Raw genomic sequence first — 23010 nt, 5'->3', positions numbered from 1 at the left:
TTAGCTGGGGAATCTGCACTAGAACTCTTAGGTGGACATAGGACTGTTACCCAGCCAACCAAATTTCCAACTTTTTAAACTCTTCATCTCAAGTCGAAAGGCAAGCTATTTCTCAAAAAACTCTTTCTCTCAGACATCCTTCTCCTTTTCCTTTCCAGCTAACTGAGAAGTTTGGTTCTGCCTTTCTGCATCAAGTCTTGTGTACTCAACGTCTCTACATTTGACAGTATCTTCCTGTTGAGCTTCCTGAATGGCAGGCTCCAACTGCCTTCACTTTAAAACAGCAGAGTCCTTTGTGTCTGTGCGCCTTCCCGCGTGGCTGGGCGCCTGTGCTCCTTCCTGCGTGTCTGTGCGTCTATGCTCCTTCCTGTGTGTTGTTGCGTATGTGCACCTTCCCGCATGTCTGTGCATCTTTTGGTCCGTCTCCCTGCCATCTCCCGGCCTGCCTCCCTGTCTCTCGGCCCTGTCTCTTGGCCCGTCCCTGTCCCCCTTAGCCAGACTCCTTGTCCTCAGCCAGCCTCCCCGTCTCCCGGCCAGCCTCCCCGTCTCTTGGCCCATCCCTGTCCCCCTTAGCCAGACTCCCTGTCCTCAGCCAGCCGCCCCGTCCCTGTCTCTTGGCCCCGTCCCTGTCTCTTAGCCCCGTCCCTGTCCCGATCTCTTGGCCCCGTCCCTGTCCCGGTCTCTTGGCCCCGTCCCTGTCCCGGTCTCTTGGCCCCGTCCCTGTCCCGGTCTCTTGGCCCCGTCCCTGTCCCGGTCTCTTGGCCCCGTCCCTGTCCCTGTCTCTTGGCCCCGTCCCTGTCCCTGTCTCTTGGCCCCGTCCCTGTCCCTGTCTCTTGGCCCCGTCCCTGTCCCTGTCTCTTGGCCCCGTCCCTGTCTCTTGGCCCCGTCCCTGTCTCTTGGCCCCGTCCCTGTCTCTTGGCCCCGTCCCTGTCTCTTGGCCCCGTCCCTGTCTCTTGGCCCCGTCCCTGTCTCTTGGCCCCGTCCCTGTCTCTTGGCCCCGTCCCTGTCTCTTGGCCCCGTCCCTGTCTCTTGGCCCCGTCCCCGTCTCTTGGCCCCGTCCCCGTCTCTTGGCCCCGTCCCCGTCTCTTGGCCCCGTCCCCGTCTCTTGGCCCCGTCCCCGTCTCTTGGCCCCGTCCCCGTCTCTTGGCCCCGTCCCCGTCTCTATCTCTTGGCCTGTCTCTTTCAAAAGGGAATGTCCATTACCTAATCATGGAAGTCTCCACGCAGCTGAGCTCTGTGTCGGATGAGACAGTCTGCCTTGCCATGGCTTCACGGGCTGCCAGCTGCTTCTTCCTTAAACTCTTCAGATTGTGAGATGGAGACCATTCCTGCAAGAGAAGGAAGATAAAGAGAAGCAATGAGTGAAACATGAAAAGGAATGAAGAACCATGAGAACATCCCTCATTCATGCTGTAGAACACGGGTCTCCAGGGGGATCCAAGAAAGATACAAAAGTAATCCAAGAAGAGCACACTGTGCAAGAAAAAGCCCAGCTTTATGAAAAATCGACTGGGAGAACAAACAGCTCTGTGGACCTGAACTGTAATACATACTCAACTCAAGGAAAGCTTATATTGGCATAATTTGTCAATCGTTACAATTTTGGTTATGTACCAATACATAATTTGTGGGTCATCACAGGGCCCCTATAGGTTCATATACATTACATGATGGCATGACCCTTAAGCATTGCTCCCCTCAATTACATTATTATTATTATCAGCTAAGGTACAGGTTGATAAATCCCTCAAAGCATATTGGACCCCTTCGTTGGAGACATCATCACACCGAATATACCCAATGGAATTATGAGGGAATAGCAGCAAGGTCAGAGGCATTGTTGCAGATTCTGCAACACAATATCCCAGCCCTCTGATTAGTTCCCCTCTTCCGTCGCACCCTGTGCACCTGCTCTCTCCCAGTCTCCATCGTACCAGCTCTAGATAGAAAAAACTGTGCAGGACACTGTTGGTGAAACCAAATGTCCTCTATTTAATTCTCTTTTACGATAGTGCTCGCTGCCTGGGCCCTTGATACCCAGCCCAATGACCTTCAAATTATTGTGTGGGGCTGCACCTGTATTCAGCTGCAGTTCTCTTCCCAGGAGAAACCTTTCCTTCTGCAACAATTAATTAGCTACTATGGGCTTCTTGGTGTCTCACCCTTGGTGAGCTGATCTAGCATTTATGCAAGTGTCAGCAGAATTTCACAGTGAGCTGCGGCCTTTCAGAACTAAAAAATGGCTTCGGTCTAGTCTGCCCTGGGCCTATTAAAATATGGCCAAATTGTTATTCATTAATATACCTAACCCTTAAACTACCTACACTTCTAAGTTACATTTAAACAAACTAGAAAAATGTTGCACGTGTACTTTTCATTGTTGCAGCCATGTTTACCTATCCCTACAAATAAAAAATACAATTAACGTCTGTGTTTTTGCACGTGTTCTTCCCTGTGCAGTGTCCTATTTCCGAACGTGTGGTGCACTAGGCGTAATGTAGGTGTGCTCTATGTGCGTCATGACCTCACCCTTCACCTTACTTTTAGCTTTACTTCTTTATCTTGTACGGCCGCCCCCCTTGTGATTGTTGGATTTGCATATTCACAATATATTGTATGACATGATAACACCTGGAACTTAAACACGCTGTCAGCTGGATCACAGACCTTGTCAGGACACTTCTGGCACTTTCATAATTTAACTATATAGATGACCCATTATCTATAGTGAAGTTGCAACATTTCTGCAAGAAGACCAAATGACTCACCTCTCGGTCATGTCCTTTCAGAGGGATGTTCTTTTCAGAGGTTCCTCCTCTTTGATATCTATCTCCAAGCACAGCTGCTCCTCTGAAACATGTCTGCCTCCAGGGGTAGCAGCGCGGCACTGAATTGGCTGCGCCCGACGCCTCTACACACCCCACGCCAGACATGACATCAGGGCCAGTACATATAGATGCACCGCGCCCTGTGCCTTCAGTTCTATTCTTTTTCCCTAGCACTCTGCCGCTGAAGGACTGTAGAACTAAGGTGTACAAGCTATCCACCCAGAGGGGCAGGTAGGGAGAGGAACAAGGAATCTGTGGGAGCAACATAGATCAGTAAAAGAACATTACAGAGAGGTAAGTCATTTATGTTTCATTTGGATTCTTTCCTCCCACAGATTCCTCATCTTTGATAGACTCCCAAAGCAGTACGTAGATCCTGAGGGGAGGGCTGGGGGGAGAGTAAAGACACCACCTAAACCAGATTACTCTGAAGGACTGCCCTGCCGAAATGAGCATCCTGACCAGATATAGAATCCAAGCAGTAACCTGTGTAAAGTAGACAACATAGCCTCTTGACAAATAACCAGAACCAGGACTCCACGCCCCGAGGTGGAGGACAACCCTCTGGTGCAGTGAGGCCTGAGACCCTCAGGGACCTCCTTACTAGTCAGATCATAGCATTTTGAGATGAAGATAATGTCTGTTTAGACACAGCCCTGCCAGCAAGGGCACTAGCATGACCAACAAAAAGTTGGTCATCTTTCTTGGCACATCTCGACCGCGAGATGTAGAATTTGAGGGCCTGCACAGCATCCAGCCAATTAAATAATTTCTCTGCTTTGTAAATATGACGCAGAGGGAAAATGACAGGAAGATGGATCTTTTGAGAGAGATGGAAATCAGAGACCACTTCCATAAGGAAAGACAGCCCCACTCTCACCGCCAGCTTCTCTTTGGAGAAAACCAAATATGGTGGCTTATCAGGGTAAAATACCCTGGGAGGCAATGGGAAAGCAGAGACTAGAGCAGCTGTACAAGGAGACAGTCCCACTAACATTTGAGGAATGCAAAGGTAAATTTGCTCTGGGAGAGATGTAAAGATAAAGGCACACCCAACTCCGACATTGGATTATGAACACGGAAGTGAGGAAAAGGGGTACGAGAGAAACCAAGGGGCTAGAGCCAAGTCTGATCAAAGGGATCACAAGAGGTCAAACAGCAAAGTGCTAAAGCTACTGGAACCCACAGATGGCATGGAAAGGATGTCTTATATGCAGAAATGGGAAATGGATCTGGGGGTTGACCTACAAACACCTTCCAGGGATCACATATGGGAGCAAGCACACAAAGCTTCCTGTAGCACTAGCGTGAAGGAATGTGCCAACAAGATTCTCTTTAGGTGGTACATGTCACTGTGTAGGCTACATGGGATGAATAGGAATATTCTGTCAGACTGCTGGAGCGGTTGCACGGAGAAAGGCACGATTGCCCACATGTGGAGTATCGCAGACATTTTGGAAGGCAATCCTATAGCATATACAATATTTGACAGGAATGACCCTCCCATGGAACCAAACAATAATTTGGGGTGATTTGGATGAGGAGGGTAATTTCCCAATGAGGGGAGCGACAGCTAGGGTAACAGATACCTATTGATGGGCATCAGATTGACAGAATATTAATTTAAAACAGCCGGGAGACCCTGTAATAGCGCATTAGTGGTCAGAATATGGTCCATCATAGCCATGTAAAAAAAGAAAATCACAGCGATTCTCAATAACGCATACCATTAATATTTCAGTGCCTGGCTTTCAGTGATCACTGCCTTACAGAACCGTGAGCACTTGACCCATAAACCACGGTTATTGAAAAGCTTTGATTTGTTGTAACCTCACACTAAGAAAGAGGGAGTTCACAGTGTAGGGGCACACGGATGCACTGGACATTTTGCGTAAAATGTCGAGGAAGGGAGAATGCAGGGTTCGGGTGTACTTTGTGTAAAAGGTAGTTTGATGAATCTAGCGGTTTCATCACTCCCACTTTGGGGGAACTATTCCCATAAGGCCAGTGAAGGGCAGCCGCTACCTGATCCCAACCCGGGGGTTGGCTGCCCGAGGGAGGATTATATGGGGGAAGAGAACCCCCATGAGGGTGAGAGACTGATTGCAATAAATGCAGCACCCAATTTTCCAGTCTGGGTATAAGACCCCCTCCCCACCACCCCCAAGCTCATAGACTGTTATGGATTATTGTGGTATTGAACCCAGTCCAACCATTTAAACTGACATCAGGGTTCTTTCTGACAAATTATACCAAAGTACTGAGACGAGAAAGAAGACCAGAGTGATGAAGACTACTAGAACCAGGAAGCCTAGACAGCGTTGTTGGCGGGAGCTACATAGTAGCAGATGTTTAAATACCTGTCAGATGTGAAAATGGAAGTCACAGGGCTAGAGAGGCCGCAGAGAGAACTTTGCTGCACGCAAAGCCGGGCGGAAGCTATAAAGCAAGTGGTGTGCTCCCCAATGCTGGAAGGCTGCTGAAAACACTGTCCAAATGATGCAGAGAAGCCAAAGGGCGCTGTAGTAAGGTCGATGGCAGCGCAAGGCTGACAGGAGACCAGGCGAGAATCTGAGAAGGGGCGGAACGCTGTACTGAGCTGTCGGCCAGCCACGGCAACCGCGTGATAGTGTGAAAAATGCCAGAGCAGCCAAATCGGTTCGCCCAAAAGGGAAGATCGGGACACTGGGGCGTTTCAGGGTGAATGCTGCACACCGTGGGTAAGGTTAGGGAGTCTGCTAAGATGAGCGGGCAGCCCTGTGACCAAGAATAAAAGTAAAGAATGAGAAGGTGGAAGGTTGCTAACCCAATTGATGAGAAAGGCATGGCCAAGGATGCTGCCTAATAAAGTGTGCAAGTCTGAAACCTATCTACGTTGTGAAAGGCTGTGTCAAAAGTCTCGGCAGGAGAGTAAAGCCAGCACTGAGCCAGTTTGGCACCCTCACCCAAATATATGTTTGGAACATTGTGAAGGCAAGTCTGGAGACCCACACCAGAAGGGAAAAGTAACTTGTTGTGAAGTCCTGGCAGGAGAGTATGCCAAGCAAGTCTGAATGTCAAGCAAATAGCGTGAAGGCCTGGCAGGAGAGTAAACCAGGACAAACTGAATGTATAATTATCGAGAAGTCCTGGCAGAAGAAGAAAAACAGGCCAAAGTGAATGCAAGTCTGGAGACCCACATTTTGAAGTGTTTGAAATCTAGGGGACGGAACCATACCCCCTTGAATGGAATAGTTGTAAAAGAAATATGAACTGTGAAGATCCATGAACTGTGGAGTAAGTCAAGGGGTGAGTAAGAACCCATGAATGTGCGAAGCTAGGGGAAGGTGTTCATGCCCCCCCCACCCATCTCAATTGAAAGTTGTATTTTGCCAAGTAAAAGAACCGTGGAAGAGAACTGAAAAGAAGCTGAAAGCGCAAGGGAAAGAAATAACTTCTCCCTTTGTTCGGAGAGCTGTGAAACCTTGGGGGACCTTACTGTATGTCACTGAACAGGTCAAGGAAAAGGAGAGGAACCCTTGGTTGTATGAAACACATGGGAAGTGAGTTATACCCCATGCTTTGAATAACTGTATATTGCTGAAGAAAAGAGTAGTGTGTTAAATAATTCAATGGAATGAGGAAGAACCCTTAAATGTAAAAGGCTAGGGGAAGGAAGTCCCTCCAAGAATGTTTACAAAGAGAGACGTCACAAAGTGGACACTAGTGATTAAACACAATTGGGAAAAACGTTGTGGTACATGTCCAACCTAAGGAGGAAGGAATGCATAACAACTGAAGGAAAAGAATAGCCACAAGTGAATTAAACAGGAATCACATCACCAGACTCCATTAGCTGAATTGTTTGCAACAAAAGAAGTGGCTGAGGACCCTCATAGTGGACTGAAAAGCCCTCCCTGGGAGAACTGTGGGGGTTTGGGGAACATTAATCATTTGTTCAGCTGTGCACCTTTTGGAACTTTATGTTGGAACATTAAAGAAAACTACAGATGACCAGTTGAAATACTTTTTTCCCTTTGCACTTTTTCTTAGGTTTAGCTTGCAAGGGACAGGATAGGATTTTGGACACAGGACGGAGAACTAATTATATACATGGACATTCTGACACTGACATCCTTTTGTTTTGTTGAGGGAGGGAACCCCCTCATACGGTTAGGGCGAGATAGGTCTTTCTCCAACCCTTCATTTACTTTCATAAAAGTATGTAACCAGCATTATAGTTTCTCTGTGTCCGAACCTTACTCCTGATTCAATACAGTAGTAGTAGAACAAATTTGCAAAGTAATTGGAAAATATTAATGATTGTTAATTCTGTTGGCTGTTCTTTGTGCTCTTAAGTTATGTTTGTAATGAATTTGGAAAATAATAAATAAGGTGTGGAGAAAGAAAATGGTGGTTTAATGGACAATGCCTCGGGCTCACTCACCCCTCTAGCAGAAGTCAGGACGATCATGAAAATCACCTTACCGGGGAGTAGTCTTAAAGAACAAGACTGAAATGGTGGAAGTAGAGAGCCCATCAGAGCCGTCAAATATACATTCAAATTCCATGGTGGAACACCACACTGGCGGGGGAAACATGTTACAAAGACCCCTAGAAATTGCATGGCTGCAGGGATCGTGAAGAAAAGAGCCCTGTTGCGAGATTCTCTTGAAAAATGAAATGGCAGCAACATACTCCTTCACAGTGCCAATCTGCAGGCCCGTCTGGAAAAAATAAAGCAAAAAATCCAGAACAGAGTATGTGTTTCAGGTGAAAGGATACATATCCCTCTTACCTCGAGGCATACATGGATTTGGTGGCAGCCATCTAGCACAGAGGAGTAGATCCAGGACATCCTCCAATAAATTCCATTCCTTTTACCTCATCTTTTCAGGAGCCAAGCATGAAGGTTCAGGCTGTGGAGGTTCGGGTGTTGACCCACCCATCTGAATGAGAGCGCCTGTCTGATCTCTGCAGAACGCACCAGGGACCGCAAATGGCCATGGCCAGCAACTCTGAGTACCACATACAAATCTGGAGGGATCAAGATCATGAAGCCAAACAGGCGTAGCATCTTGAGAGTCAGCAGTATCACAGGGATTGGTGGTAATGCATAGAGGAGACTGAAGTCCCACTCGACTATCAAGGCATCCCCCAAAGCTCCCTGCCGAGAAAGTCCCTGGAGCCGAACCACCTGCACTTCATGTTCACACTGGAAGTGAAGACATCCACTTAAGGAGTACACCAACAAGAGAAAATGTCCTCCCAGGTCTCTGGACACTTTCACAGACACCTGAAGAATATCTGGTTGTTTTCCTTGAAACCGAGAACACTGGCAACTCAGAAGCCACTGAAGCGACCTCATGCACAAACAAACCTCTGGCACTACAAGGATGCAGGAGGCCATGAGACACAGCAAGAGCCGAAAAGATCAAGCAGGAACCTCTTCCTGAGATTGAAATACATGAACCATCTTGGAGACATTCTCCCCTTTGTCCACTGGCAGGAAGGCCCAGCCCAGGGGAGAGTCCAAGGTGAAACCTGAGACTGAAGTTCAGGGAGAATCCCAGGATGGGTAACAGGCTGCATGCTTAGTACAAATGTGCCGATGTCGGGACTGGGGAGTGGCCTTGGATGAGCCTTTAGGGAAAGACATGGATGCCCTCACTTCCGAGGCGAGCCGCTACCCCTGCTAGAACCCAGGTGAAGACCCTGGGCGCCGAAGAAAGGCCAAATGGTAGAACCTTGAATTGGTAATGGCAACTTCCTACTTTGAATCTCGGGTACTTCCTGTGTCTCTTGTGGATAGGCACATGGAAGTATGCATCCTGGCGATCTAGGGAGACCAGCCAAGCTTGCAGATCGAGGGCCTTAATGATCCAGGCTAGTAGGAACATCTAGGACATGTCCTTTCACCGGTACAAGCTCAACAGCCACAGTTCTAGGATAGGACGAAGGCCCAGGTACCAGGGTACCGATCTATGTCCCCCTTTGCCAGAATCTGATGACCTCTTCCCACAGGGTAGGATCCGGAGGCAAGAACTAGTTGTCTGGTGGGTGGTCCGGAGGGCAAAGAGCGAAAGGGAGACATTATCCCTGGTGAATAACCTCTCACGCCCAAGCACTGGAAGTGGTAAAACCACATTCACTGCCTAATAGGGATAATCTTTTTCCACAGGGCACTGGCAATGGAAATCTGACTCCTAGAGGCTTTGCACCCGTGGCAGCAGAGGGCATGGTGGAGGTTGCAACATCTCATCTGGAGGCACCTGTATCCTGACCCCTGTTGGGGTGGTGTTGACCTGCTTTCCTGTGCGGGCTTCACCACTTCCCCTGTGGGCCTAGGAGGAGTAGGGGCGATAATCCCTGTCTTCTGGGCTCGCTGGTTGCTGTTGCTGCACAGCCAGGCCCATCAATTTTGCAGTCCCCTTTGAGGACTAGATTATTTGTAGCGACTCATCAGCCTTTGTACTGAAAAGGTTGTTGCATTTAAACAACATGTCCAGAAGCATTTCCTGGACATCCGGGACAAAACCTGCCGTCCTCCGCCATGAGTACCATCTCAAGACTGTGCGGCTAGCCATCGTCTGGCTATAAGATCCACGCTATCCAGGTATGATTGCAGGATCTGGCGAGAATTCCCTTTGCCATCATAGAAGAGAGTCACAAAGCCATCCTTCATCTCACCCTCCGAAATGTCCACTGCCGCCTCTGATATGACGGACGAAAGTCCAAAAGGAGAACTTGGCCAATGCACAGGAGGCATTGATGCAACATAGGCCCTGGCTAACGGAACCGAAAACATGCCCCACCCTCCCCAGGCATCCAGCAGTTTGCGCCCCTTTTCAGGAGGCAAAGAGGAAAGAAAGTGGTTTTAATACTGGCCGTGGAAGTCTGTACAACCGAGCTCTCTGGTGATCCATGGGCCGATAGGAAGTTTAGATCAGAGGGTGCAGGCCTTTGCTTTTTTTCACCAGGTCAAGGTCAACAGTCATAACCGAGAAGGGTTTAGACCAAAGCTCCAGGACCGGTGCCTCTACTGCCTGGGTGAAAGGCAACCGGGCTTCCTTCTTCAGACCCTCATCCAGAATGTCGGACAACTGGTACTGGACCTTGGGTCGTGAGGGTGCAGACAGAGCCAAGGTATCCAACACTTTAGCAATAAGGCACTGAAAAGCTGCCTGAAGCTTTCCCGGGGTAGGAGACAGAAGCATGTCCACTTTTGGGGAGGTGCCCAGGCCACTTGCATCCTGCAAATCGGCGTTAAAGTCAACCTGTTCCCCCTGTTCAACCATGCGGAGTCCCCAATTTCCCTAGGTTGGAAAGGATCCATACCAAAGGGAACAGGGTCCCCTTCCTCATCATACTTGTCTTTATAGGCGAGACATAAATGCACCGCTAGGTAGCGGGACATACTCTCGAGAAGCCCTGATGTCTTCAGCACCAGCGGCATCTCAGAGGGAAGCAGAGAGGCTGGAAGACCAACATCTGAAGACAGAACGGTGCAGCCATGAAACGGGAACTTGTCCTTCTTGCACGCAGTTGGGCCGAAGATGCACGGCTGTGCAATAGGCCCAAGTCACTGCTGGCTCATCCGAGCACAGTGGACTGATTCGGCACCGGAAAGGCCGAAGTAAAAGCTGTCGGCACCGGGGCATTGGCATAGATGTCAAGCACCTTAAGTCTGAAGGCTTCCAATTCCTCTGGAGATTGGCTGGGGAAAAGTACCTCTGGAGTTGTATCCTTAAGGAGATTACCTGAAGTTGTGGCTCTCCTTCGATGAGGAAGTAGAATGGTGTTTGGAAGAACCGTCTGGAGGTTGCCATCTCTTGCAGTGCTGCTTCTCCTTTTTGTCCCTTCAGACTGGAGACCATTCTTCAGTATATCAATCTGCGTCAGGCGACCTCGAACGAGTCCGCTTATCACTCTTCTCCTTGTGGAGTGAAGTGAACTTTGCCTTGCGTTCCCAAAGAGCCTTGGAATGTATTGACTGACACGACACACAATCCTGGTAAAGATTGAAAACGGACATTTAATATTACCCATCGATGCAGGGTTTGAACACTGCAGACTTTGCCGGGGTTGGCATATTAACACAAATTGACAACTTTTAAGCAATGTTCCAAAAACGAGCACATCTTAAGGAAAAAAGGAACTGAGGTCATGACTCCTGCGCGTGGCGCACAGTGGTGTCGGGCCGAGTCGACGTGGTGCTGCACTGCACCCACTGGCAGCGGAAAGTTTCTGAAAAGCAGCTGCGCCGGGAAATAAAGATAAGGAATACATGGGAGGAAAGAATCAATTTGAAATATTGTTTAAAATCTGGAACACCCAGCCCTCAAGCTTTGATTGAACTTGTTTATTGATAATGCAATCCAAGGATTTCCGTTTCCTCAAAGTAGTCTTAGTGTGTCTAGCGTGTTCTATGAGTTGAATATAACCATCAGCCTTACTTGAAATAAATATACAACTTTAGGAAGCATAATCATCTTTGATATAGCAATCCTTTCCTTGAGTGAAATAAGAAAGCTGGATCATATATTTTCCGAGTTGCCTAGGATGGCGTAATATTGAGGAACTGGGAATTGAATGAAAATATGAATTGTATTGATACTATGATGATAAATGTGATAAGTTATGAATGCAAGGGCATTATATGAATGAACATACAAGACTTGTATAGAATTCTAAATTAGGTGAGTAATGATATACATAGAACACTTTGGTTATATTCAAGTGAACCTTTTTTGTGGAAATTGTGAAATTCCTGAAACTAGCGCAACTTAGGGATATTATCTAGTTTAATAGTATTTTCAATAGTACTTTACATAGTTTCTCCTGAAATAGTATATTGAAGTCAGACTTTTCCCTGTGAGGAGCGCCACTGTGACATACCGGCTTTGCCTCTAGCCACTGCCGCCAGCCATCACATGCGCTGTGACATGTCTCCACCACCCCTTATAAACGATCCTTCCTGGGCGTTTAGCCCTGGGCGTCATTTTAAAGGGTTGTTTTTACAAGGTTGCTGACTTCTCCTGTTTGCACCTGGACCACAAACCAAACCATGCTGTACCTTCTTTTGTTCAGTCCTGTTGAATTGTCATCTCATCTTTATCATGCCGCCACCTCTCCCTCTATTTGCATTCACTAAGTTACTTCTATTCGTGGTACTTTCTCCATCTTTAATTGATTTTAACATTCCTGTACATCTTTCATTTCGCTCCTCTTTCCATTAGCATCCCCTTTTACGGCTTCCCTCATCTCTCCTTCTGTACTTCACCGTCCTGGCCCAATTTCCATTGGGGTTTGGAATGCCTGATCAATATGCAACACATCTCACATCTCACTCTTCTAAAGGCTCAACCTTCAATTTCTCTGCCTCACAGAAACCTGGATCTTTTCTACCAACACTACTACTATTGCTACTCTCTCCTCTATCTTCTTTCACACCCTTGTCTTACTAGCTAGGGCGGTGGTGTAGGTTTTTATTAGGAAAGATTTCTCTAAATGCAATTTTCCCTCCATATTATGAAACCCCCCCCAAAATCCCCACACCAAACCTTTTGCTTTTGTTTAGCTATCCTGACCTGACTTTTCCCAGTGGAGAACAGTCTTCAGCTGCTCTCCCTTGGGCTTTTGCTCATTTGTTATGGGGAAACTGACACATCCTTCAGGCTGTCAGTATTGGGAAATTGTTTTTTTTATCAGTGCGCAAAGTACATTACTGTACCGTGCACTGGGGTCCTTTTATCTTATGGGCCTAAATACCGTCTAAGGAATTTTAGTTGAATGTACAAGTGTGCCTAGGACAAACTTGTGGCAGCAGTTTACTTTCCTCGTATTTTAACTACTTTTTATCAATCCATATCGCGGTTACCCCAAATGGCTCATGACTGTGGCCAGTGCCGAAAATGGCACTCCCACGTAGTCTTTTGTTCTGTCCTTTGGCCACCATGTCCCTTTGCCTTCCCCCAGGTCGAGCTGACCCGGGAATTCCTTATTTGGGCATGCAGCCACCCGCGAAAACGGCATCTTTTGCAGGCTCCTGCATGTCACGTGTGATGGTGACCAGGAAGAAGGTTGGGACTGTCAGGTCCAAATCCACACTACTGGTGCCAGGATGTCTGCTGTGCATGAATGCATGGGGACTACCGTGGACCATGATTGGACCACAACTAGCTTGCATGCAAGGGTGCAGATCTTCTATTGATTTTCCAGAGTCGATCGCACATCGAACTTTGGATAAGAGAAGGGGTCCTTCATCCATTCCAGGTCGATCTAAGGTGGTTCATCTTGAACTACCGAAGGAGCTAAGTATCCTGTAGCGGAAGCAGAACCGTGGACCTGCCGGGGACGAGCTGGAAGGTTTGGCACCCAGACCCCGCTGTTGTCCCATTGGACCCCTGTTTCGTTCTTCAACCCATTTGAGCAGTGGGAACAACTACTCTGCGTCTCTCGATTTCCCGCCAAAAGAGCCTTCTCGGAAGTGTTCCTGGCCATCCATTGAACTGACCAGCTCTGTCCTGCGACATTGCATAGGAGCGCCGCCGTTTCAAGTTGAGGCTTGAAACATTGTGAATCCATAGCTTGTGGTTCTCGACGCTCTCCTGACAAATTTAAAAGGCTAGCTCCTCTGGGTCACGAACAAGGAGTGTGTGTCACGACGCAAGACTTTTCGGTCCCTGCGGCACTACGTTGTGGTGATGGTCGCTGTGGGTGGCTTTCCTGCCTTTTTTCTTCTTCCTCCCTTCATGGACGGAGCTGTGGCTACAGTCCCGTCACAGACGATCGTCCTGTCACACAGCACCTGAGAGCCGGATCGAAGAGCAAAGGCAGGATTTGCAACCTCAGACGACCGTGACTAAACTGGCATAGGTTGGTATGGAGTGAACCAAGGGACAGCGAGTACTTGTATAACCTACCGGTGGCCCCTGGCTCATGCTTTTCTTTTTATGCACAAGGATTCCTTGGGATCATCTCTTTGGCTGTATAGCCTGCGCTCCCTGGCCTGTTCTGAAAGTCGGAAACTGCCCTGTCCGTGAGGGCAGACCCTTCCCTGGCGATTGGAACTCCTTCTACCCCCTTCAGGATCCTTACCAAACTGTCCCAGCATCTTGAAAAGGTACTGTCTTCGCTTTACACACGACTTCTCGCTTTTACGCACTGCTGTACTTTGAGCACAAGGCTCCCACCTTTGTAGGGCTGGAGGGAATAAGTTAAGGTTTCCATCCTGAAGACTGCCTATTGCTTACATTGTGTTAACCCCTTCTGTTACAGGTTGTGGATGTTTTCCTCCCTTTATCACATTAGGCTACAGTGGTTGTATCTGTTATATATTGAAATGCTTGTGTGGTAATTGATGCATTATTAATTTGGTTATTTGTGTTGTTTTATTGGGACTACATAGATGTATATGCATTTTTGAAATAGACCTGTTTAAGACTATTCTGTGGTATCTTTACTGTGTGTGCTCATTGTGGGCTTCTGATCACTCTCACCCCTCCTGAGACTTAGTCTAGACCGGCAGCCAAACTACTGTATATTGGCTGGTTTGTCCAGAAGGATCTCCAATTCCACTAAACCAGGGTGGCCCCCTAAACTAGGGTGGCCTCCTAAACCTCTGGCCACCAGGTAAGAGTTTAGAAATCCATTCTAACAAATTGGTGTACAGCGGAGGGATAAAATCAGAGGTACCCAGTGTTGCACACTGGTAAGATCCCTGGTATCATCCCACACACTATCCTCCGGTGTCTCGGGAGGGTGTCTCGGGAGGGTAGCTCGGGGCAAACGTGCTCGCCTTGGAAGCAAGACGACACTGAGCAACACAGGTGCAATCCCCGGGTCTACGCTTAGAAACCCTCTGGGTATTAAGCGTGTTATAAATAACCTATCATATGTTAGTGTTAAAGGACATTTGTACCGCGCACTTGTACCGCACACTATCAGCACCGAAGGACTTGGGTTACACTTACACAGAAAACACAGTGACCTTATCCTAATTCGCACTTGCAGGAACCTAGAACACTTATAACATGGAAACAATGGCTGACATTACTTTGATGCTTCATGTTCTGAGACACTAAAAAAGATTTGTGCAGAAAGAGGCCTGTCGGCCACTGGCACAAAATCTGAAATGATCCAAAAGATCATGGATTGGCAGGGAAGCTGGATTGCAGCTTTACCCTCCTACAATAGTGCAGAAGGTGCTGGGGCTGCTCTCATTAACAGTACTTAAGTAACTGTTGCTGACGACATAGAAGGGGTTGGTGTAGATAGAGATGATGCAGAGTCACAAGTCTCCTTTACCGGCTCCGAGGCTGAGGCCCTATTGGAATTCAAGAGAAAAGAACTGCTGTTTAAGCAGGGAGAGCTGGAATTCAACATGGCCAAGCTGGATTTAGAGATAGCAGAAAGACAGAAGGACAGGGATCACCAATTGGAGCTTGCTAGGCTGCAGGCTGCCAATGGCTCCTCTAGAGGGTCTAGCCCCTCCTCTCGTGGAAGGGTTCCCAAAGATCTGCTCAGTGTGTATGATGACAAAAATGATATCATGCACTGGCTGACTGCATTCGAGTATCCAAGTGAGGTACAGGAAGTTGTGGATGCTGACAAGATTAAATGGTTGCTCAGTCAACTACCCTATTCTGGCTGCGGTGCCAGAAGAAACTTTGTGAAATTAAAGCAAACTCTAACCTTAAAGTTTGGGAAGACTCCTGCCCAATACTTGAAGAGCAGTAGTTTGTTTGTGCCTACACCTCTTTGCGCCAAATTTCTGATGTAAATGAATAAAAGTACGTAGTCAAGTTTCTTCAAGTATATTTTCTTAATTTATTTGATATATGTTCTGCCCATATGGATGACACGTGTTTCGGCGTTCCATTGGCGCCTTTTTCAAATCCGGGCCTTATTGAATGTAATGCGAATCTCTCTTTCCTTATTTCCGGGAATTAGTTTTTAGTTGAAGTGTATCACGGTAGTTCCAGGGTTAAATCCCACCTACAAAATTCTCTTGCTCATGCCTCAAGCATCAGGACCCCCGATGCTTGAGGCATGAGCAAGAGAACATATATCAAATAAATTAAGAAAATATACTTGAAGAAACTTGACTACGTACTTTTATTCATTTACATCAGAAATTTGGCGCAAAGAGGTGTAGGCACAAACAAACTACTGCTTACTTTACAAACGGAGCTGAGGGACTCTATGTCTCCGTGTTGACCTACATCCTTGCGACACAAGAATAAAATAATAAAATAAGAAAACCATTGCCAACTTTAATAGCACTAACATACGGGTCGCGAGAGTACACCTTATGAGATCCCCACTCAAGAAGTTCCTCACTCAGTCAATACTTGAAGAGATTTAGAGAGTATAAAAAGAAAGAAGGTAATACTTGGATTTCTTATGTGCCCGATTCCTTAAAGAACTTGACTGGTTGGATGGAAGGTTACAAGGTCACCACATTTGAGGGTATGATCAATTTGGTCATGCGTGAACATATTGTTTTCCCTCAGCTTAAGCAGCACTTGGCTGATTCTAAGGAGAAAGACCCAAGAAGCTGGCCATTGCAGCTGACTTATGGGTGTCACAGAGTGTCCCATAAGGACAAACCTGCTTCTGGTAAGCAGGAGGAGGGGAAAAAGCAGAAAGAGAAAGAGGGTGGAGGTACTGAAGACTTTTCCTCCCATAATGGCCACAAAAGGTTTAAAAAGGATAAGTCCCAAGAATATGTTCAGGGTAGTGGGACTAATACTCCCAAGCACAGCTCTGGTTACAATAAGCCCTCCTATGTCCCAGTGGATCTTGTGTAGCTTGTGGAGCAAGTGACCATGTGAAAGGGGGCCCCAGATGCAAGGTCAGAACATTGGGGGTCCACTCTGTGAATCTGGCCTTCCCCCATGAGGAGGAAGAAATACTCACTGGGACATCCTTCTTTTCAGACTCCTTACCCTGTGGTATAGAGTCTGAAGTAGTCCTGATAATAACAAGCATTACTTTAAAGACAGTGTGATAGTGAATGGGCTTGACACCCTTGCTCTAAGGGATAGTGGGGCCAGAGGAACTGTGGTGGATTCCACTTTGGTAAACCCAGGGAGCTTGTTAGAGCTCCTTTGATGCCCACCAAGTTAGCTGATGCCACCCCCTCTCAAGTTCCCAGTAATGCCTAATGGTGGAGTAGTAAGCATACCTGTGAGTGTGCAGAGGCAAATTCCAGGGAGAGTGCTGCTGGGGAACGTCTTCAGAGACTTGGGTCTTGTGGGGGACAGAGCAGCCAGACCATGCACAAGGTCTCAAACCAAGGCCGCCTTGGCCAAGTCCAAGGCTGAGTCAAAGCCAAGGGGGAAACCCAAGGCTAAAGGAGTCAAGAAAACCAGAAGACGGAAAAGAAAACTCAACTACCACTGATCTGGAGGCAGTTGGCCAAGAACCTGAACCTGACGAGTAGGAGGTGCTGCCAGAATTTCACAACCCCCATGACCATCTTGAACTCCAAAGTTTGTTGATTGAAGGTGGCCCTGATAGGGATGAGTTTAGTAAGGGCCAACGTGTGTGCCCATCTTTAGAAGGCCTGAGGAGACAGGCCTATGCCCAGCTTGAGGGTGAACCTCCTGGGAAACATAGGATTTATTGGGAAGGTGGGCTCCTGTATAGTGATCCCACAGAGCCTCCTGAAAGAGACCATAAGAGGTTGGTGGTCCCCCTTCATGTGAGACCCTTCCTCCTACAATTGGCGCATGAAGTCCCTCTTGCAGGTCATCTTGGGATCAAGAAGACCAAGGAGAGGTTATCCATGTATTTCCGCTGGCCCACGATGGGGGTCCAGATAGATACTGTCAGGCTTGAACTAGATGGATGTCCGCAAAAGCTGCTGAACCCTCATAATCCTCCAGAAATGTAATCCACTAAACTGAAACTAAGAAACAGCTAAGATGGATACACCTCTAAGGGAAAAGGGGAAAATGGGATAAAATAATAAAGCTGCCAGGCTCTGTGCGTAACTGGTTTTCTCAACCTGTTAAAATAAAAAGAAATTCACTATAACTTTCTACTAACCTTCTTAATGTGACTTAACTCTAGACATCCTTAAATAACTTAAATTAACACCATACCTGGCTATCCTCAACTGAGAGCCCTGAGGATATTTACTTATCAGCAACAGGCATACGAACTTCTTCTGCATACAAACTTTTTCTTCCTCCCTTGTAATCAAATTAACTTGAGCCTGAATAGTTTCTAGATAGCTTCCTTATGTCAATTCTTTCAAAGAGATTTTCAAAGTTTACTTCGCCAACAAGTTTAGTCTCTTTCTCTCTAGTGTAATTTGTTTGAGAGAGAGTCTCTTGAAACGTGTGCTTGGAAACCTTTTGTCTTTTTGAATAAGCCCAAAGAACCTTAAATGATGTAACTATTTCCGTGACGTTCTTGTCTGTTCACTGAACGCCAAAGGTTTCTTTTCTAAATGAAATGATCGATCAGTGTTTCTACTCCTTTCGGCGCACGCGTAGTATCGCTTCCAAACTACCGCGCATGCGTTAGTTGAGTTAGACTGTAGTGGCTTTATGCGACGCACCCACTGGAGATGGTATTAGCATCAATACGCACATGCGCATACGAGTAAACACACACACAGATCTAAAATTTTCGTGGCCAGGTCACGGAGATCCACGCATGTGTTTAATTTTGTATATTCACTTCATTTTGAATTACGTTTGGAGGTAATGTTTAGATTACTGTTCGCTTGCTCGCGCACCCGCTCCAGGAGAACATTAAAGCAAGCGACGAACTTCCATAACCATTAACATTTGCGCAGTCAATGGGAGATGGCTACCCGACGCTTAAACTCCACGTCAGAGTTTTTCTATAAGAAAATCTCCTCAGATATATCGGCGGCCGCCAAACACACGCTTATGAGAAAACTTCACGTTCCGCTCACTCTGTCTCTCTCTCAGAATTAAAAGTGCAAGTTCAACTTCTAAATCCTTTTCAAACACACCTTTAAGTTCTCTAAATCCTTTTGTTGTCAGGTTTTCCAATTAAACATTTTAAGTAATAAATATACTATACTCAAATGAACACTAAATGTTAGTCAATGACTCTCCATTGAAAATTCAAAAGTTCACTTAGCTCTTGTCTCCAATTATGATATCTTGGCTCTGAAATGACTTCCAAATGTTTTCTTGCTTTAAGTTCTTCCTGAAATTTCCTCCAAACAACTTTAAATGAAAGTTTCACCACAGAGCTCAAACATAGGACCTCTCAGTTGAGCTGCTGATGATGAAAGGCAGTTTAGAATGTTCTCTACCTGCCTTTCATTCACTTCATCCAATCATAAGGCTTGTTGTAAATTGTGCTGAGAGTCACCATCTTTACTTGGGTGTAAATTATGCTGAGAGTCACCATCTTGACTTGGGAAACTCCCATTACTCTGAATTGTACAGTTAAGGCCAAACACATAAGTTGATAACACTTCCCAAATTAAAATAACATTTCTCTAATAATTAAATTAACCTGATTGCGACCTGACAGTACTCCCCCCTCTTAACGCCCTGTCCCAGGGCCAACCTTGGCTGGATTTTTTCTATGAAATTTAGCTACTAACTGTGGAGCATGCACATCAGACTCATCCTCCCAAGTTCGCTCCTCAGGCCCAAAACCTTCCCAATCAATAAGGTATTGTAATTTTCCTCTTACCCGTCTAGAATCTAAAATTCTTCTCACTAAAAATTCTTCAGAAGAATTCTCCAACACCACAGGTAAAGGAGATTTCAACAACCTAGTTCCCTTATTGACTGGCTTCAAAAGACTACTGTGAAAAGTTGGATGTATCTTTAAAGTCCCAGGTAAACGTACTGCCACTGGATTAATCACCTTCTCCACAGGAAAAGGTCCCACAAATCTAGGACTGAATTTATTCTTGCCTTTAATTTGCAAATATTTAGTAGAAAACCAAACCAAATTCCCCACTTCCTGCTTTGGGCCTAATCTTCTCTTTTGATCAGCAAATTTCTTATAACTAATCTTATTGTCGTGCAACACCCATTTAGCCTTCTCAAGATTTTCTCTCATAACCTGTAATCGATCTTCAACTCCAGGATTCTCTGAATTTTCAGATAATTCAAAACTCAAGAACCTTGGGTGAAAACCCCTGCCCAAAAAAAATGGAGACATAGAAGTAGAATCCTTACAATCGTTATACGCAAACTCTGCAAGCCAAATCAAATCTACCCAATCCTCCTCTACTTGCAAATAACACCTGAGATACCTTCTACAGCTCCTGATTTACCCTTTCCACTTGCCCATTACTTTGCGGATGATAACCAGACGACAAACCAATCTCCACTCCCAATCTCCTGAAAAAGTCCTCCAAAACTTTGAGATGAACTGAGATCCTCTATCAGAAATGATTTTACTGGGAAGACCATGTAACCTGAATACTCTGTGTAAAAAATTTAAGAGCTACACAGTCTGCGGTAACCTCCCCCTTCCATGGGAATAAAATGTGCTTCCTTCGATAACAAATCCACCACAACAAGGATTGAAGAGTAACCCTTGTCATTTGGCAGATCCGTAATAAAATCCAAAGAGATGGTATGCCATGGACGCGGCGGAACAGGTAAAGGTTCTAACAACCCACATGGTTTTCCTACTTGACTTTTTGCTTGTGCACATATCACACAAGTTTTTACATAATTTAATGTGTCTTGTCTAATTCTTTCCCACCAGAAGTTTCTCCTTACTAATTCAAGGGTTTTACGAAAACCTGGATGACCAGTCAGTTTTGAATCATGACATTCACCAAGTACTATTTCTCGAAGCTCCATGTAGACAAATAAACTCTATCTTCAAAATATGGTATTCCATTTTTCACACAACGAACTGGATCTTGATGAGCCCACTCTTCAATTTGATACTCAGACATAGACTCACAAACCTCTTTCTCAACTTCAACTCGACCATGCGATCCAGCAGATATGAAACAGTTTGGTGCAATTACAGGAACAGGTTCACAAACAGTCAATCTCACACCCAGGAAATTGCCGCAACAATGCATCAGCCTTTCCATTAAATTTACCTGTTCTGAAAGTTACTACAAAGTCATAATCTGAGAAAAATAACAACCACCTTAATTGCCTTGGAGTGAGTGTCTTTGCAGATTTTAAAAACAGTAAATTTCTATGATCTGTTAAAACAGTTACAGTATGTCTAGCCCCCTTTAAAAAATGTCTCCACTCCTCAAATGCAAATTTAATTGCTAGCAGCTCTCGATCCGAAATGGTATAATTCTGCTCAGCCGGAGAAAACTTCTTAGAATAAAAAGCCACTGGATGCAGTTGACCTGAAACTTCATGACGCTGTGAAAGCACTGCTCCCATAGCCAAATTCGAAGCATCGGCTTCCACAAAAAATGGTTTTGAAGGATCTGGATGAAGAATTGGGCCTGAGATAAACCTTTACTTTAATTCTTTAAAAGCTTCCTCCGCTTCTGAACTCCAAACAAAAAGAACACCTTTCTTTAGTAATTTGGTGATGGGAGTAACCAAACATGAAAACCCCTCTATGAATCTCCGATAAAAATGAGCAAAATCAAGGAAACTTTGAATTTCTTTTACCTTAATAGGAGTAGGCCAATCTCGCACCGCCTGAACTTTACTAGGGTTCATCTCTAAACCCTTAGGTGACACAATATACCACAAAAATTCCTCTGACTCCGTATGGAACTGGCTTTTTTCCAATTTGGCAAAACAATGGTTTTCTCTAAGCTTTTGCAGTACCTTTTTGACATGGATCTTATGTTCTTCCAAACTTTGAGAATAAATCAAGATGTCATCAATATATACTATCACAAATATATCTAAATACTCCCTCAACACTTCATCCATGAAAAACTGAAAAGCCACTGGGGCATTACATAAACCAAATGGCATAACTTGATATTCAAATAGACCAAACCTGGTTTTGAAAGCCATTTCCCACTCGTCACCTTCCTGTACTCTGACTAAATGATAGGCTCCCCGTAAATCAAGTTTTGAGAACACCATTGCTCCTTGAACCTGATTTAAAATCTCTGAAATCAGGGGAAGAGGATACCTATTTTTGACTGTCACCCTGTTTACCGCTCTATAATCGATACAAGTTCTAAGAGAACCATCGGGCTTAGGTACAAAAAATAATGGAGAAGCTGCTGGAGACTGGGAATGATGAATAAATCCCTTAGCTAAGTTTTCCGCTAGGAACTCTTTCAAATAATTGTTCTCTTTCTCTGTGAGAGCGTAAACCCTGCTACTAGGTAAAATAGCTCCTGGTAAGAGTTGTGCCACCTGCCAGACTTTTGGGAAAAGTGGTGCAACAATCCAGGCTCCATTGGTGCCACTCCCTGTGGTGGGAGTGCCCTTTGAGAGGGTAGGAATTGACATTGTTGGTCCTCTTGATCCTCAGACATTCTCTGGCAACAGGTTTATACTGGTGTTGGTTGAGCATGCCACCTGATATCCCGAGGCTATCCCACTTAAGACAGTGATTGCCAAGTCAGTTACTAAAGCTTTGCTTGGCATCTTTAGTAGGGTTGGCTTCCCTAAAGAAATTGTGTTGGATAGAGGCAGCAGCTTCATATTCAAGTATATGCAACCCATGTGGAAAGAGCGTGGGGTCACTTGTACGTGTTCATCTGATTATCATCCACAGACAAATGGCTTAGTTGAGAGGTTCACCAGAACTCTCAAAAGCATGATTGGGGCCCTTGAAGTACCCTAAAGGAGAAAGTGGGATCTTTTGTTACCATGCTTACTCTTTGCTTAAAGAGAGGTGCCTCAAGAGGGTATTGGCTTCAGCCTCTTTGAGCTTCTATGTGGTCACCCTTTTAGAGGACCACTGGCCATAGTCAAGGAAGGGTAGCAGCTCCCTACACTGCCTATCACTACCAATGTAGTGGACTATGTTTTAGGTTTAAGTAAGAGAATGGTCCTCCTGATGGCTCAGGCCAGTGACAAGCTGAAGGCTGTTCGAACATAGGTATGATCGGAAGGTTTCTATTGTTCACTTTACCCCAGGCCAAGAAGTCCTCAGCATGAATTTTATCGGGCCTAGAGCCCCCCAGGATAAATGGTCAGGCCCTTACAGAGTTGTGGAGGAACTAGCTGAGTTAAACTATTTAGTGGACCTTGGAAGGCCTGGTCAAGCCCCATCCCTAGGGTTGAAATAG

The 23010-nt window shown here is 45.9% G+C and overlaps 1 protein-coding gene across 1 annotated transcript in view; it reads right to left on the bottom strand.

The window, feature by feature from the left end:
* WDR11 (WD repeat domain 11) overlaps positions 1 to 23010 on the bottom strand; it is a 1001187-nt gene that overhangs the window by 321434 nt on the left and 656743 nt on the right. The window contains exon 15 of the mRNA XM_069611952.1: positions 1204 to 1328. Coding sequence (XP_069468053.1) covers positions 1204 to 1328 — 125 coding nt within the window. The remainder of the gene's footprint in view (positions 1 to 1203; positions 1329 to 23010) is intronic.

The sequence above is a fragment of the Ambystoma mexicanum genome, chromosome 8 (genome assembly GCF_040938575.1).
Source record: "Ambystoma mexicanum isolate Mex_15411 chromosome 8, UKY_AmexF1_1, whole genome shotgun sequence".
NCBI lineage: Eukaryota > Metazoa > Chordata > Amphibia > Caudata > Ambystomatidae > Ambystoma > Ambystoma mexicanum.
The sequence above is the reverse complement of the archived record's forward strand: the minus strand, read 5'-3'. Positions and strand labels throughout refer to the sequence as shown.